Here is a 17,147-nt window from a genome sequence, read left to right on the forward strand (position 1 = left end):
TTTGTATTTGTGTGTGATGAAAGTTAATTGGTTATGTATATATGTCAAATGAGAGGAAACCACAGCCATTTTGTGATACTACTGTCTGAGGTACATTTGTGAGGAATTTTTGGTGGTGAATTTCTGGTGTTTGATTTACACAGTACTAACACTTCTGCTACTTTTAAAAAGGTGAGTTGTTAATTTGTAAGGGGAACTATGTTGTACACTTGAAGATAATTTGAAAAATGTTTTCTGTTATTTATTTGCAGTCCTTCTGTTATACTAAATACTTGATAAAGTTAGTTTTATATTATGTATTACTAAAAACGATAAATGAAAGTGATTATTTTTTTCTGCAATTTACAGCAAGCAATTTCAAAATAAAATGGCTCACAATGAAGAGACCGTGGCAATTTCTTTTGAATTGTCCACTACATTGATTGAAATTGAGAGCACCAATAATGAAATATTGTCACAAGGAGGACATGACTTGTATGATTCCATTAGATTGATTGAAATGGACAGCACCAAGAATGAAATATTGTCACAAGGAGATGACTTGAATGATTCCACTACATTGATTGAAATTGAGAGCACCAATAATGAAATATTGTCACAAGGAGGAGATGACTTGTATGATTCCATTAGATTGATTGAAATGGACAGCACCAATAATGAAATATTGTCACAAGGAGGAGATGACTTGAATGATTCCACTACATTGATTGAAATTGAGAGCACCAATAATGAAATATTGTCACGAGGAGATGACTTGAATGATTCCACTACATTGATTGAAATTGACAGCACCAATAATGAAATATTGTCACAAGGAGGAGATGACTTGAATGATTTTTTTGATCAATCTCTTGATGGCGAATTTATCGAGTGTTTGGAGACCATAGAGTTACAAGAATCATCATTGGAGACTTTTAATGAGGACATTGCTGATGAGGACATGTTACTAGTTCTTTCAAATTTAGAAAATTCTGAAGAATAAATTTATATTTAGAAATCAAAAATTGTTTGAGACATTATTCATTTTTATTTTTAATTCATGAGGTTGTAGCGAAGTGATTGTAGTATAAAATGAGACTTATAGTATAGAGTGCAACATTTTTATGTTACATGGTAAGTTTACTCATATTTACTTCCCTTCTGCCACTATATTATCTCCAATGTGTATTTGACATCTCTTCTTCATCTCCGGCCTCCTTTCTCTCACTGTGTGTCTCCGATGCATCTTATCGCTGCTATTTTGTGTAATTACAGAAGAGAGTAAAATAAAATAGTTCGGAACGTGAAAAGGGGGCAAAGTAGAGTACTCCTCACCCCCTAGGCCTTTTTAGGCGGTCCCAAAAGGATCAGTTTCTGCTTTCCTGAGAGATTATGGTATGAGTTCCATATACCACAATAACTTGCATTACAACATGCAAGATATCTATCTCCTATTACCAACTTTTGGAGATATTCGCGCTAAGCGCGAATATCTCCAAAAAGTAACACCTGCCCTGAGCAGTTCTTAGCCATGTTATCCAATGGGAGGTGGATAACATGGCTAAGAGCATTAGCTCGGTAATGCATGAATATCGCTGAGTTTTTAGCGATATTCATGCATTGCGGCCGTTTATTATCGCATTTGCGATAAACCTTGATAATAGCAAGGTTTATCTTCGATAATTTCTGACGATGCTTAGTGGTAAAAAATTGGTTGGTAAGCATCGTTGGCGATAAATATCGCTTAACTTTGGTAATATGCCCCAACGTCTGTTAACGTTCGATTCGAAGGAAATGAGGAAGTGTTGAAAAACATTGTCTGCGCCATCTTGCCTTTTTTGAAATGCCACACTTTTGTCGTGCACGGCAGCCATTTTAGATGTCTTGACCAGACCCACTCTCTGCACGCTGTCGATTCGTAGCATGGCTCCTCACCCACGCTAGCATCTTCCCTAGGCACTGGTCACCACCGCTCTCTGTCTTATGCATGGGCAATAAACCTCCCCCCATCTGCGCTGCTCTTCCCTGAGAATCACACTCTGTGCCCGCCCGACACCTCCCTTTCGCCCTATTCACTACCGCACCCTCTGACACTCCTCTTTCTCTGTGTCCGATTGTCCAGGCTATCAGCTAGCCCTGCAGATGTAGTTTATGGCCCCAGCTGTAAAGAATCACCCCTCTTCAAAGGAGTTATAGTAGATCAAGGCCCACACCCGATGAGATCCGTCACACCACACGTGTTCCTACTATCTGAAAACCATCCTGTATTGTGATTGGGGAGGGGACCGAGCCTGAAGCGGAAGATTCCAGGAATGACTCTTTGTACATCAAAGTTTTTACAATTATGTGTCACATTAAAAATATATAGCACTCCAACATAGTAGTAGGAATATAAAACTTTAATAACATATAAATATATACAAGAAAACAAAAACAGTAAAAACATTTAAACAACGAAGAGACCGTGGCAATTTCTTTTGAATTATCCAATAGATTTATTGAAATTGACAGCACCAATAATGAAATATTCTTGTCAGTAGCGGTCTGTTGTGCGAATAGTTCCAAGGCAGCAGAACGCGCTGAAATCTAGATGGCACGAAAGTGATGTCTAGTAAGTTGCCGCCCAGCAAAAAACGGCGTGGGGCGCCGCGGGGGTGAGTGAGTCCAGTAGGCACCACAGCTATTCTTACCGGCATTGCAGAATTACTGCTGGGGACAATGCCTGTGCTGTAGCAGGGTCACAGCAGAAACAAAAAGGATTCTGTTGAAGATGTTGTTGGTTTTCAATTTGAAAACAGTTCTGGTGTCAACTGCTATGCTAATGTAGTGGTTAATGTTTTGTTTTCTCTAGAAAATGTAAAAGAGGGGGAGGCAGTCCAAAGTTCCGTTAAAAGGGCAAAGGAAAGGATCGGTGGTTTGAACTATCAGTCAAAAAGGGGAGGGGGTGCAATAATTTTTCCTACCGGGTCACACTGTGCTTTCACCGGAAGTGAGGTCTGCAGGATTCTAGTAATTCAAAGTGAGGCTGGCCCCAGCATGGGAGCGCCGACGTCCCGCGGATACAGTTTCGTCACTCCACGGGCGATCATGGCAGTCATTCCCCATCGGGGGTCGGAGACTCCCGCGGCTCCTCTAGAATCTTCAAGGTCGTGGAGGACTACGGTGGTGGAGTCAACCAGTGACCGGGCCATTTCTTTATGCTGGGCCCGCTCTTGCCAGGTCGACCGCCATTTTGAGAGTTCGGCAGCTACCGGCGATCGCGGGGTCACATGAGCGGACGGGCTCCACCCTGCCGGGCGAGACGTTGCAGCATGGCCACAGTGGAAGAACCCTTTTCCGGGCGCCTGGAGCGCTGAGGGTGCAGCTGGGAAGCCTCCACCTGGGGAGGCGGGAGAGGCCTGTTCGCACCGTCTCTCCCTCCCAGTGCACCCCACGGCGTCTCGCTTGAGATTTGTTATGGCCGGACCAGGCGATGAGGACGAGGGGGGGGGGGGTCGGAGGCATGTGCAAGACATCCCCCCCCAGTGTTGTCGCAGCCATTATAAAAGAAAGAAGTGTCCCGTCCGTCTTCGGGCCGGGCTTCCGGTGGATGTCGGCCAGACGCCCCTGGCTCTGGCCCCATGAACGGGTTTCTTGGTTTATCGGCTGCAGCCGGATCCCGTCGGCCTCGGCCCCCCGACCGTTGGTGGTCGGACCGGAAGAGCATGTGGCGGGACTACCTGCAACTCTCAAGGGCCACCGCGGCCGGACTGGGAGAGAGAGGGGAGGGTCGAGGAGACATTCCCCCCCCTGCAACTGTTCAGCGTTGTAAAGGCAATCCCCTGGCCGGGTCCCGCTGGCCTCGGCCTCTCCTCCGGCTACACCCTACGTTAGGATCTCCTGGCCGAGGCGTGGCAGCAGGACCTGCCTTATATGGGCTGCTCCCGGCTGGGCGTAGCCGGAACCCTGCCCCACCTTGGAAGTTTCCAGAGTGGGGGTGGATGTTCTACTGACTTGCATTTTCCCTAGTCTATCGATTTTTTTGGCGTGGCAGGCGGTGGGACAGCGAGGGGTGATTTGGTTTCTCTTACTGTTTTTCTGGTCTCTCACCACTGGCATATTTTAACGTTTTCTTGTTTCTAGGACATTAATAGGTTTTATCATTACGTTATGTTATCGTTTCTTTGTTCGTTGTTTAATAAAAGTTCATGTTCATCAGTGGCCTACTGATTTTCGTTTTCCTATTTTTTTCTTTCCAGGTTGTTTCATGGTAAAGTTTCTGTTAACAGGATACAGTGATCACTTCGTTATTATTGCATATGTCCTTTTCACTAGGGGTGCTCTCTGGTCGGGCCAGATGACGTATCTCTAGTAAATGGTCCGGGTGAAAAAGGTGCATCAATCAGTGGGGAGTAGATAGGCATGACAGATTACAACGGGGGAGAAAGGTCCGCATTACGTACCCTTTCACTACTTGCAAAGATTTTCCTACGTTCATTTGCAAACAGGGAATACCTCCAAAAAGAACTAATTCCCAAACAGTCAATGTTCGGACAATCAATCAATCAATGAGGAATGAAATAGGTACGACGTGTTAAAGGCTTGCGTTACCTACCCTTCACTATCTGCAAAGGGAGAGAGAATATTCCTATTCTTCCTCGTTTGCAGGTAGAGAAGATCCTTAAGAGAATTAACTTCGAACAATTCAATGCTCGATTGAAACAATCAACAAGGGGTACTGTGAACACAAATGAACGCCGCTTATATACATACGCATTGCTATTTTCAACAGGTTGTTCCTAATGTTTCTATTTTAGCGAGGTCAAAAAGAGATCCCATTAGTGGCCTACTGATTTTGCTCGATTCCTTTTGTTTTTTTACACGATTTTTCGCTATCTGCAAAGACTAAACAGAGTATTGCGACTCTGTGCTTGTTTGTAAATAGAGAATGAACCAAAGAGAACAATCAATCAAATGGAGAGAGAAGCAGGCACGACGGATTACGAAGGGGGCAAAGGGCTGCGTTAACTACCCTTCACTATCTGCAAAGAGAGAGTACTCCTAATAGAAATGAGGGGTGGGGGGCAGCATTCAAAGCAGATCAGTGTGCATAAACACGAAAATGTTTTTACTTACCACGTACTTGACATTCGACAGCTTATGATATTTGCTATTAAAAAACCATTGAAATTCACTGAAAAAACCATAGGTTATAGACCATATATAGTTAGGAATTAGCATTTACAAAACCTTGAAAATTCACTGAAAAAACCATAGGTTATACACCATATATAGTTAGGAATTAGCATTTAAAAAACCTTATTTTACTCACACAAAACCATTGAAATTCTATATATAGTTAGTTGCACTAACTATATATCGCGCACCCGCAATCCACTGCTGATCATGTCACATATTACATCATTCATGACATGGTCAGTGACATCACTGATGACATCACTGATGACATCTCAAATGACATCACTGATGAGATCACTGATGACATCATCCAGTGACTGTGTGTTTCTGTAAAGTTTAAATATGTTTTACATATTGAAGAATGAGTAGATGTATAAGTGTCTGGACGAAGGATTTAGTAGGTGCATGACTGAATGTATGAGTGAGTGATTAAATGTGTCTCACTGAGTGCATGGGTTAGTGACTAAACTGTCTTAATTTGTGCATCATTATGTCTGTTGTTCTGTAAACTGCTGCATGTGTTGATCAGTAGCTATATGATTAACTATATGGGTTATTGATTGATTGTCCAAGTATTTGTATAGGAGACTGAGTGTGTGTGTGGCTGGCTGGGAGGTGTGTGACTCTGTGCAGATCAATGTGTACTTGTATCAATGATTGTATAAGAAAGTAAGTATGTGTTAGTATATGTTTGAAAATGTAAGGTGCTCTATGTTTAACTGTATAGACAAGAAAATGGAAGTGTGATTGATTCTTTACAGGACTGACTAGGTGTGTGAGTAACTCCATGGATGAGTGGCAGAGTGTAAGTGTCTGTATAGGTGTATGAGTCCATATGATAGTGTTGTAAAGATGAGTGATTGTATGTATGAATGATTGTATGGGTGAATGAGTGAATGTGTGTGTAGACGTAGGAATCAGTGAGTACGTATGCAGTAACTAGTATTGGTGTGTCAATGGTTTCAAAAATTATACTCTGTATTTAACACTGGGTGAAACAGAGGTTATATTAAAACGTGAGGAGATGCATTGTATTGTCACATGAATGATATCATCAGTGATGTGGTCATTGATGTCAAATGAGATGTCATCAGGGATCTCATCAGTGATGTCATTTGAGATGTCATCAGTGATGTCATCAGTGATGTCACTGACCATGTCATGAATGATGTAATATGTGACATGATCAGCAGTGGATTGCGGGTGCGCGATATATAGTTAGTGCAACTAACTATATATAGAATTTCAATGGTTTTGTGTGAGTAAAATAAGGTTTTTTAAATGCTAATTCCTAACTATATATGGTGTATAACCTATGGTTTTTTCAGTGAATATATATATATATATATATATAGAGAGAGATATATATATATATATATATATATATATATATATATATCTATATATATATAGATATATATATATATATATATATATAGATATATCTATATATATATATATATAGAGAGAGAGAGATATATATATAGTGACAGAGTATATATATATATATATATCACTTCGTTTCTTCTTACCACAACTCCTTATGGATGAAGTCACAGCACTGCAACAGGTTAGTTTGAAGATATATTTTATTTACACACCATGTGCAAATTAAAGTGCATCAAAAAATGGTCTACGCGTTTCGGCTACTCCTAGCCTTCTACTGGACCATAGAGTCCTGTGGTCTAGACCCCATTTTTAAAGTGCTCAGTGCTAAGTACCCTTTTCCCTTTTCTTTGTCATCTAGACCGTCAACCCAGCACAGTTGATTGACAGCATATTTTTACAGCCATTTTGGTGGTTCAATCCTTGTGAAGTACTCTGTTCATAGTCAGATTTTGTCAAAAACAATTTCCCAATTACTATTTACAAGTTTATAGCTTTACAGTCATTCCGTTTTGGTCATTATAGAATTTTCATTCCTGATCACCCGTGTGATTGCTCTTTATATATAGGATAGGTGTTATATATATATATATTCTGTAAAGTACATTTTTGAGATAAGGTTTCTGAACATGGTCATGCTCAAGTGCTTTTGTACACCCCTCATCCTCCCCCAACAATTTAATTTATATATATATACATATGTACACTAATTACACTATTTTACACTTTATATAGGACGGTTTTTATGAAATTGTGTACATATTAATCATTATTAATTGTTGGGATGGTGGTATTTTCAGAATGGGTGTTATTATTGACCCTTGAGTGTTCATGTAAAGTACAAAATTTAGAATTCTTACGATCATATCTTAATCACTCATTGTCCATGATCCTTTCTCCCACATAGCAATAGTTCAATTAATTCCTATAAATAGCCTCAAAGAAAATGTTCTAAACGGAAAGTTAAACCAATTTTCTCTTGGTGCGACAATTATCTGGCTGACCTCATCTTGAAATTCCCAAATTCCCCCACATTCATTTACACTATTTACAATGGTCCTTCTCTGTTTCGTGAATCAGAATACTCAGTTCCCATCCTGAATATATTTAACCAAGATGTACGTAAAGTTCTGCATCCAGATTATGCCCAAACGGGACCTCTGTGCCCATGTCCAAAATCATTCCTGATTCCAGTTTCCGGTGTTGGAGAATTCGATCCCCCCCTCTTTCTGAAATTTTGCTTAATCTGATCCCAGAATATTTCAATAGGGCCTGGTTGCTCTGATGATATTTCGCAAAGTGTGTAGCCATCGGGTAGTTTGGGTCTTTGTTCTTAATTGCCCTCAGGTGTTGTAGTATTCTAAGTTTTAGTTTATTGATCGTACTCCCGATGTACAGTTTGTCACATGGACATTGTAGTTTGTAAACCACACATTTGGATTCACATGTGATGTGTTCCTTTATTTTCTCTGTTTGGCCATTTTTGAGTTTGTACTCTTTGATGTTTACGCCGTGTTCACAGGTTTTGCACTTATAACACTTCCAAAACCCAGGCGATGTTAGCCAATTTTGTTTCACCGGTTCTCTCACCTCCAGATGACTTTGGGTTAGGATGTCTCTCAAAGAGGGGGTTTTTCGATACGTGATACTTGGAAAAGATGTTAACTTCTCTTTTAGGGTGTTATCCAGAAGCAATACTTTCCAATGTTTGTGTAATGCTTTTTTTATGTCTTTACTTTGGTTGTCAAAGTCCATGATCAATCTCGTCACTTCCTTATCCTGATCAAATTTATTACTGAAATCACTTTCAAACCTTCGATTGTTAGGTATGAGCAATTCCATTCTTTTCTTTGTCATCATTCTGGAATTTGCGGCAGATATTACCTCCTCCGGGTAACCCCTTTCAAGGAAACGAGAACTCATTTTCCTTATTTCCTCATCTAGGTCCGCTTGTTCGGAGCAGTTTCTCTTGGCTCGAAGCATTTGACCGTAGGGGATGCTCCACTTCAATTTGACAGGATGTCCGCTGTTTGCGTGGAGAATGCTGTTGCACGCCGTGGGTTTCCTGTGGATCTTGGAACATAATTTTCCATCCTTCACAAATATTTCCACATCCAAAAAGATTAGTTGAGTGGAACTAATATTTGAAGTAAAGTGTAGATTGTAATCATTGACTTCCAGGGATTCAATAAATTGTTCTAGTGAACTGTTGTCACCATCCCAAATGACGAACAAGTCGTCTATAAAACGACACCAAAGTTTAATCCTGGAACCATTCGGATTTTTCTCCTCTTCTTTCACCACCTCGCTTTCCCAAGCCCCCATCAGAAGGTTGGCATAGGTGGGCGCAAAAGATGTCCCCATAGCGGTGCCCTGTTTTTGGAGATACATTTTCCCCAAAAACAAAAAGATGTTATGAGTCAGACATTAGCGGAGCATCTTCATTAGCATTGTCGTATGTTCCAGGAAATTCACTGATCGATTCCCTAGTGCATTTTTTATGGCTTTTAGGCCATCCTCGTGGCGTATAGAAGTATAAAGTGAAGCAACATCAATGGTTGCCATCAGATAAGTTGGTTTCCATTCACTTTCAGAGAGTCTTTTAAGGAAATCCATTGTATCCCTCAGAAAAGAGGGTAAACCAATCACATAGTTCATTAAAAAAATGTCAATGAATCTTGATGTTGATTCTAATAGTGACCCTATGGAACTCACAATTGGTCTTCCTGGAGGTCGTATAAGGGATTTATGCACCTTGGGCAGGAAGTATATTGTAGCCACAATTGGATTCTCTGTTTTCAGATAACAGTACTCTTCAAAGTCTAGTAAGCCCTTTTCTTTCCATTCCAATAATAGAGTATGGTATTCATTTGTCCATTCATCCATCGGACTCGTTGTCAATTGCTCATAGTGTTCCTGGTTATGGAGTTGCCTGTTTGCCTCCTCGATATAGGATGAGACATCCTGTACCACTAGGTTGCCACCTTTATCAGATGATTTTATAATAATGGTCGTGTCGTTTTTTTGTTCAGATATAGCTGCATATTCTTGTGGTGAGAGATTCTGTTTCTTTTTCTTAACAGATTTATCTGTGATTTTAGTTATCTCTTCTACCATTATCTCGTGGAACAGGTCCACCTTATTTCCAGGTGGAAGTTGCGGACAGAATCGTGAACTTCTTTTCAGACCACTTTCTCCTCCAAAATTTGTTGGTATACCTAGTGTGTCACAGAATTCCACCTCCATTTGTGATGAGATAGTGTTGTCTTCTTGGCTAGTTGAGGGTGTTTCCTTGATGGATGCCAAGGTTATCATAGCTGGTAGGTCCTTTTGTGTTATAGTCGACGTCGGTGTTTTTGTTTTAGCGATGTTAGATTTCCTATGTTCTTTCTCTGCAAAATATTTCTTTAATTTTACTTTACGGCAAAATTTATATAGATCAATGCGTGCATTGGGTAAGTTCATATTTCTTGTAGGGCAAAAGGAAAGTCCTTTATTTAGCAATTTCAATTGTGCATCCGATAATTTCTTGCTTGAAAGGTTTATTACTATATTACCAGATGTCTTCCTTTTTCTTGTTGCTACCTTTGCTTTCCTTTGCCTCTTTTTGGTTGTTTGGCTCCTTTTTCCACCCCTTCTTGTTCTTGTTTTGCCTGGGGTTTCTTTGGTGGTTTTTGTGTTCTCCCCCACGCATTTGTTCTGCCTCTCCCTCTCTGTCGCGTGACCATGTGTGCCAGCTGTATCTCCCCCCGAAAATCCAAAGGTGTTCCACTGGATTCTCCTTCTATTGAGCTCACTTCAGAGCTGTCCACTTCTTCAGCGGGTTCTGTGGTCGAGTCTATGTTTTTATCCATGGCCACATGACTTCTCATGGTGTCATATTTACGTGCGAACGTATATATTCGCCCATTCATGTAGTCTAACCGATCTCTGGTGAACTTATTCGCCTTTCGTTTTTCCACCTCCAATTCATGTTTGGAATACCTTTTTTTCCATGTTCTCAATGATTGCCTTATTCTCTTCTGATGTGGGGATGTCCGCGAGTTCATTTTCTAATGCCGTTACAGTACTCGTGATTTTCTCAAGTTTCCTTTCGGCATGTATTATTAGAGTTCTCATTAACTTGAAGGAACATTCATTCGTATCCGTCTGCCACAATTTAATGAGATCCACATCTAGATCATTTAGGGTGGGCATTATCAGAATTCTCAAGCCCCGTGGGACTCTTTTGTATTCGATATATTTCTCCAGAGTTGTTTTCTCCCACCATTTATTGATTTCTTGGATGCGTTGATATTGCAATTCCCTCACTACCATCAAGACCGTTCTGTCCTTCGCTGATTCCTCACCATTTGCTTTCGATCTTTCCGATATGGTGGGTAAGTTGTCATCATTCAGTAACTCGCTCGCCCTTATTTGGCGATTTCTAGATTTGTCTGCCATTCTTTACTGTGCAGGGTTGACTTGTAATTTAACTTGTTGATGTTACTTTGTTTTCGCCTGGTGTGTTGTGTAACAATTTCTGGGGTCAGTCTCTTCGCTTTCCGAAGTTCCCTGGCTCCACATATGCCTGTTGCTCCTTTTAGACACCCTGTGTCATTTGGTTCTCGATATGCTGCTCTGTCCCTTTAAGGAATTCTGGGTTTTGGATTACTTCAATCGTTTTTTCTCTTTTTCCAGTTCCCTCGTAGGTGTCAGTTATTTACTGCATCGTTTGTGCGTTGTATCGTGGTTTTCGATTTCTGGGTCATGGGGTCTCGTTTTGCGGTATATTTTTCAATATTTTGCAAACAGCCGCTCGCCTCCCATTGACTCCCCGGCTACTCTACCCTTCGGTTCGCTCCCCGGCGGGAGGCTGTCGTCTCACCCCGCCCCAGCGCCACCTCCGCCGCGCTACACGGCGAAGCGAGAACAGACACACCCCCCAGCCAGTTTACTCGCCCCCGGGTTCTTCGCTGTTTCAATCTTCCACAGTCTTGTTCCGCGGCGAGTTCTCAGCCGCTTTCGTGTGGAGCCACGGTACTTGCAGCAGAGGTATCGGTCGTTTATTCTCCAACTCGCACGTACTGGATTCGTTTGTTCTGACCGCTCCTCCTCACTCGAGAGTGCTCGTGATGCGCGCTCCAGTCATCGCGCTAAATTTCACTTCGTTTCTTCTTACCACAACTCCTTATGGATGAAGTCACAGCACTGCAACAGGTTAGTTTGAAGATATATTTTATTTACACACCATGTGCAAATTAAAGTGCATCAAAAAACGGTCTACGCGTTTCGGCTACTCCTAGACTTCTACTGGACCATAGAGTCCTGTGGTCTAGACCCCATTTTTAAAGTGCTCAGTGCTAAGTACCCTTTTCCCTTTTCTTTGTCATCTAGACCGTCAACCCAGCACAGTTGATTGACAGCATATTTTTACAGCCATTTTGGTGGTTCAATCCTTGTAAAGTACTCTGTTCATAGTCAGATTTTGTCAAAAACAATTTCCCAATTACTATTTACAAGTTTATAGCTTTACAGTCATTCCGTTTTGGTCATTATAGAATTTTCATTCCTGATCACCCGTGTGATTGCTCTTTATATATAGGATAGGTGTTATATATATATATTCTGTAAAGTACATTTTTGAGATAAGGTTTCTGAACATGGTCATGCTCAAGTGCTTTTGTACACCCCTCATCCTCCCCCAACAATTTAATTTATATATATACATATGTACACTAATTACACTATTTTACACTTTATATAGGACGGTTTTTATGAAATTGTGTACATATTAATCATTATTAATTGTTGGGATGGTGGTATTTTCAGAATGGGTGTTATTATTGACCCTTGAGTGTTATATATATATATATATATATATATATATATATATATATATATATATATATATATATATAGAGATAGATAGATAGATAGATAGATAGATATAATATATTCACACACACTCTCACACACACACTCTCACACACACACTCTCACACAGACTTGCAGATCCTGGCGCCGTGACTCAAGGCTTATTAAGAAAAACAAAGGTCCAGAGCTTGGAACGATAGTATAATTATATTATAATAGACCACAATAGGCTGCTATATGTTTTCCTTGCCCAGCCGGGAAGGAATTTTAATGTCAATTAATTCAAGTGTTTTTAAGGATTTAAATACATTTTTGCAACAAACAATTTCTGCTGTAAGGCACAGTCCTGCGCCGTACTTAAAGGTTGAGAAATAGAGAGAGAAAGGGAAAAATGAAAAGCAAGGTACTTCAGGCAACAGAGAAGGGAGCAACCTGGGCACTGTAAGGGTAAAAAAATATATCAGTGTTTCTCAGAGCAGAACATACAAACAGTAATACACAATGGTCCACAGTATGTCTACTAAGAAAGGTCGACGTTTCGATCCCGCGCTCTAATTACAAGGGGATCATCATCAGGACTTTAACATATTAATTGCCTGGTGAAACAATGCGCCAGGGACGAGGTACGGGTCGATGGGGCGCCCGTTTGTCTTGTTCCTCCGGTTGATGCGCGGAAAGGGAACTTCAAATTATGCGACGGTCGAAATTGGTAGATTCGATCCGCGGATGGTGAGGAACCAACTGAGGGCCAAGCAAAATGCACCTCAAATAATGGGGTTTCAAGGATCGGCGGTCGATACCGTTAATTCGATCCGCGAGTTGGGAGCAAGGTCCCGATGCAAGCAGGTCCGGTGGAGAACCAACTAAGGGCCACGCTCGATGCGCCTCAAATAATAGGGATTCAAGGATCGGCGGTCGATACCATTAATTCGATCCGCTAGTTGGGAGCAAGGTCCCGATGCGAGCAGGTCTGGCTGTCGGTTCCACACGACATTGACATTAAAATTCCTTCCGGCTGGGCAAGGAAAACATATAGCAGCCTATTGTGGTCTATATAATATAATTATACTATCCTTCCAAGCTCTGGACCTTTGTTTTTCTTAATAACTGATACCCATGGTCCGTAGCTACCAATTGGGTCCCCCTTGTTTCCCGAAAAGCCGTGACTCAAGGCGTCATCAGGAGCAGAGTTCTCCACAAACGAGGGGTTGCTGAACCCGGCGGATTCACTTACTTGGTCCATCGCACCCAGTGGGGATTTTAATATCAGGACTTTGAACTATGGCACTATTGACAAACCCACGGAGGTAAAAAAACTGGTTTGGACTTCATGTACCATGAGGCAATGCGATGTCGTTGCAGGGAGGGGTTACAAGATACGCCCATTCTCTGGTGCAATAAAGCAGGTCTTCCAAATCAATACAGTTGTCTTGTTTCTACATTTCCTGAGGCTCGTGAACAAGGGCGCTTGGCCTGAAATGCGTTGAGCAGCGCAGTGGATGTTTGTGAGCAGACTCGACTGGGGCCCTCGTGGTTATGAGAAGGGAACTCTGGGTGGCCTCCTCACCTTGGGCAACCTTTTTTTGCACGCCACTAGCCACCACCCAGTCCACCTGATTCGGAGCATCCCCTATGGGGAGATGCTAAGGATCAGGAGGATTTGCAGCACAGAAGAGAATTGCACTAGAGCCCAAAATGCAAGTAAGGAAAGATTTGTAGAGAGAGGGTACTCAAGAGAAATGGTGGAGGGAGCAATGAGACGAGCTAACAAACCCCCTGTGCAAAATGGGAGTCCTGATGTTGTTTCAACGCAAACACGGGAGGACAAGGAGTCTGGGCAGCCCAGGTTGATAATAACCTATAGCCGACAACATAAGGAGATACACAACATAGTGCGCAAGAACTGGCAGGTCATCAAAGGAGATCCGGTAATTGGGGGGATCCTAGCGGATAGGCCAGCGTTAACATATAGTCGGGCCGGATCTATGAGCGATATGTTGGTGAGTAGTAGTCCTGAAGTGGTTGAGGACAACTGGCTGGGGAAGAGCAAAGGCTTTATCAAATGTGCTACCTGCAAGGCGTGTAGAATAGGTAAAAGCCGTACCACCTACACTACGCCTTTCAGTGATGAGTATTAATAAGAAAATCACCTGTAAATCAGATTTTGTAGTTTGTGTTGGAATGCGCTTGTGGACTACGATACGTGGGCAGCACAAAATTACAGGTCCACAAGCGCATTCTACAACATCTGAGGGCAATTAATAACAGGGATGAGACCTACCCTGTTGCCAGACACATAAACTCTTGCCACGGGGGTGACATTGGGTGTTTCCAATATTATGCCATAGATATGGTTCCACCCCTTCGAAGAGGTGGAGATAGGGAGGCACGTCTGAGAATACTGGAGACCCGGTACATCCTAGAGCTCAACTCAAAGACTCCTAACGGTTTGAACCAAACTGAGGACCTACACTCATGCTTGTATTAAATATGAACAGAATCGGTAAGGGGGTATGCTGATCAGCTAAAAGTATCTGGACTGTAATGATGTTTGATTGTACGGGATAGACATGGAACAATGATGAACATCCGATGGTCTGCTCAACAGACACAATTTTAAGGTGATGGGTAGAGTGTTACTTTTTAGATTTTTATCAAATAATGGTTATTCACTAGGACATAATTAAGAAGTTGATGCGGTTTAGAGTGCAGTAGCAGCTGTCCCTGAGTAAAACAGCAGTGTGGATGCAGTGGTGATAGGAGGTGATATGCCCACTTGGGCTTTATTTGTTGATCAAGAGGTCCTTTAACATGTATTCTTCATCAAAATACCTATGGTTTTTCCCATTGGCAATATTTGCACTTTATATAGCGAATTTGCACAGAATTTAAGAGAATGTATATTTTTTAGTCATGATTTTAACATGCATTATACAATATTAATTTATTTTCTTAATTGATTTTATTTGAATCAATTTAATGAATGGGAATGCACGGAAGGCACGATCTGAGGAGTAGAAGTCAACATATGTAGAAAAAACAATAATTTCTCAAATGTTGGAATTCTTACCTATACATGTTCCAAATCAGCATAATTGGACTATGATCAATGTTTGTTTTGCACGGAAATGTGACACACAATGTAATGGTGCATTTCTTCCTGGAACCAGGCTGAAGTCTGTTTTTTATATCCACAGGCTGAAGGGTCAGCAGACGACGCACTTGCACTTTAAATTGATTGGTGGAATGCTAGACCATGTCATGTGATCAAGGGGCCGAGGTCCCGAAACGCGTCATGGCGGCGTGTGTTTTTGCACGGGGATTGAATAAATAAAATTTTGCAACTTTCCATCTGGGTCCGGTTTCGTTTTTGTTCCGAAGTGGCATTTGGGACTAAACGGAGTTCTTCTCATATATATATACTCTCACACACTCACTCTCTCTCTCACACACACACACACACTCACACTCACACACACACTCTCACACACACACACTCTCTCCCTCCGTCCCGGCTGCGTGTCTTGGTGCAGAACAAAACATGGCACACATCCCTTTGTGCCATGCCTTCAACCCTCTGCCCTGGCATAGATCAGCCACCCATCTAGCTGGGTGCACTATACCAGTAGTGAGGGTACAGGTGTGTCCAAGCTAATTCTTAGACATTGAAAGTACACACACTCCCTTCCCGGCTGCGTGTCATGGTGCAGAACAAAACATGGCACACATCCCTTTGTGCCATGCCTTCAACCCACTGCCCTGGCATAGATCAGCCACCCATCTAGCTGGGTGCACTATACGAGTAGTGAGGGTACAGGTGTGTCCAAGCTAATTCTTAGACATTGAAAGTGCAGTAATGCCTTTAAGAGTATATAGTGCTTGGAGTTTGTCATTACGAATTGATTGCAATTTAATTGTTATATTATTTCTCTTACAGATGTCTAAGCAGCTGGACACATTTAAGACTAATCTTGAGGAATTTGCAAGCAAACACAAGCAAGAAATTCGGAAAAATTCCCAGTTCAGGGTGCAATTTCAAGATATGTGTGCAACAATCGGTGTGGATCCATTGGCTTGTAAGGCATCTGCTCTTAGTTTCTTCCCTCACTTCTAAAATAAGCATAGTTTTTCCATTAGTAGTTTAAGCTTGTTCTAATTAAGGCCACGGTGCTGGCAGAGACTGGATTTGAGTGAAACCTCTTACCTGGACTGCTGGACTTTGTTTGCTTATTTAGCCTCCAACTTCAGTTCTGTGTTTCTTTTACTTCTAAAAACTGCTTTTTGACTTGCCATGACTTCTTTGCAGTGGTGGCAGGACTACATGTAACATGTTGCTGATAATATCTGTGTGCCAACACTGTGCCTCTTTCCCTTACACCATTGTGTTTCAAAGCATAATTTGTTAGAAGTTCTTACTATTAAGTTGTTCAAAGAGTTCACCTTACTTGGGTGGACACAGTCCTAGAATAATTTGTTATGTTTGTTTGCTCATCGTGCACCTGCCTAATTTTTCTCAAGTCTTTTGAAAATCATGAATAATTGAAATTGGTAAATGGTAGCTTGGCCATACAACTATCTCCTTGCAAGATGTGCCTGGTGTGTGTTCAGAGCCTGTTATATTAAAAATTGTACTCATTATGCTGTGTTTCTCATACACACTTGTGCTTTTAATTTTTTTATAAACCTAAATGTAGCACACTCTGGCTGTATGTTAGATATGTGTCCTTCTGAATGACTGTTCTGAAACT

The 17,147-nt window shown here is 41.5% G+C and overlaps 1 protein-coding gene across 1 annotated transcript in view; it reads left to right on the plus strand.

Moving 5' to 3' along the window:
• The window catches only part of SNF8 (SNF8 subunit of ESCRT-II), a 122,059-nt gene that overhangs the window by 35,865 nt on the left and 69,047 nt on the right, over positions 1–17,147 (plus strand). Inside the window, exon 3 of the mRNA XM_078645539.1 lies at positions 16,337–16,475. Within this exon, the coding sequence (XP_078501665.1) occupies positions 16,337–16,475 (139 nt within the window). The remainder of the gene's footprint in view (positions 1–16,336; positions 16,476–17,147) is intronic.

Source organism: Lissotriton helveticus, chromosome 5_1 (assembly GCF_964261635.1).
Source record: "Lissotriton helveticus chromosome 5_1, aLisHel1.1, whole genome shotgun sequence".
Classification (NCBI taxonomy): domain Eukaryota; kingdom Metazoa; phylum Chordata; class Amphibia; order Caudata; family Salamandridae; genus Lissotriton; species Lissotriton helveticus.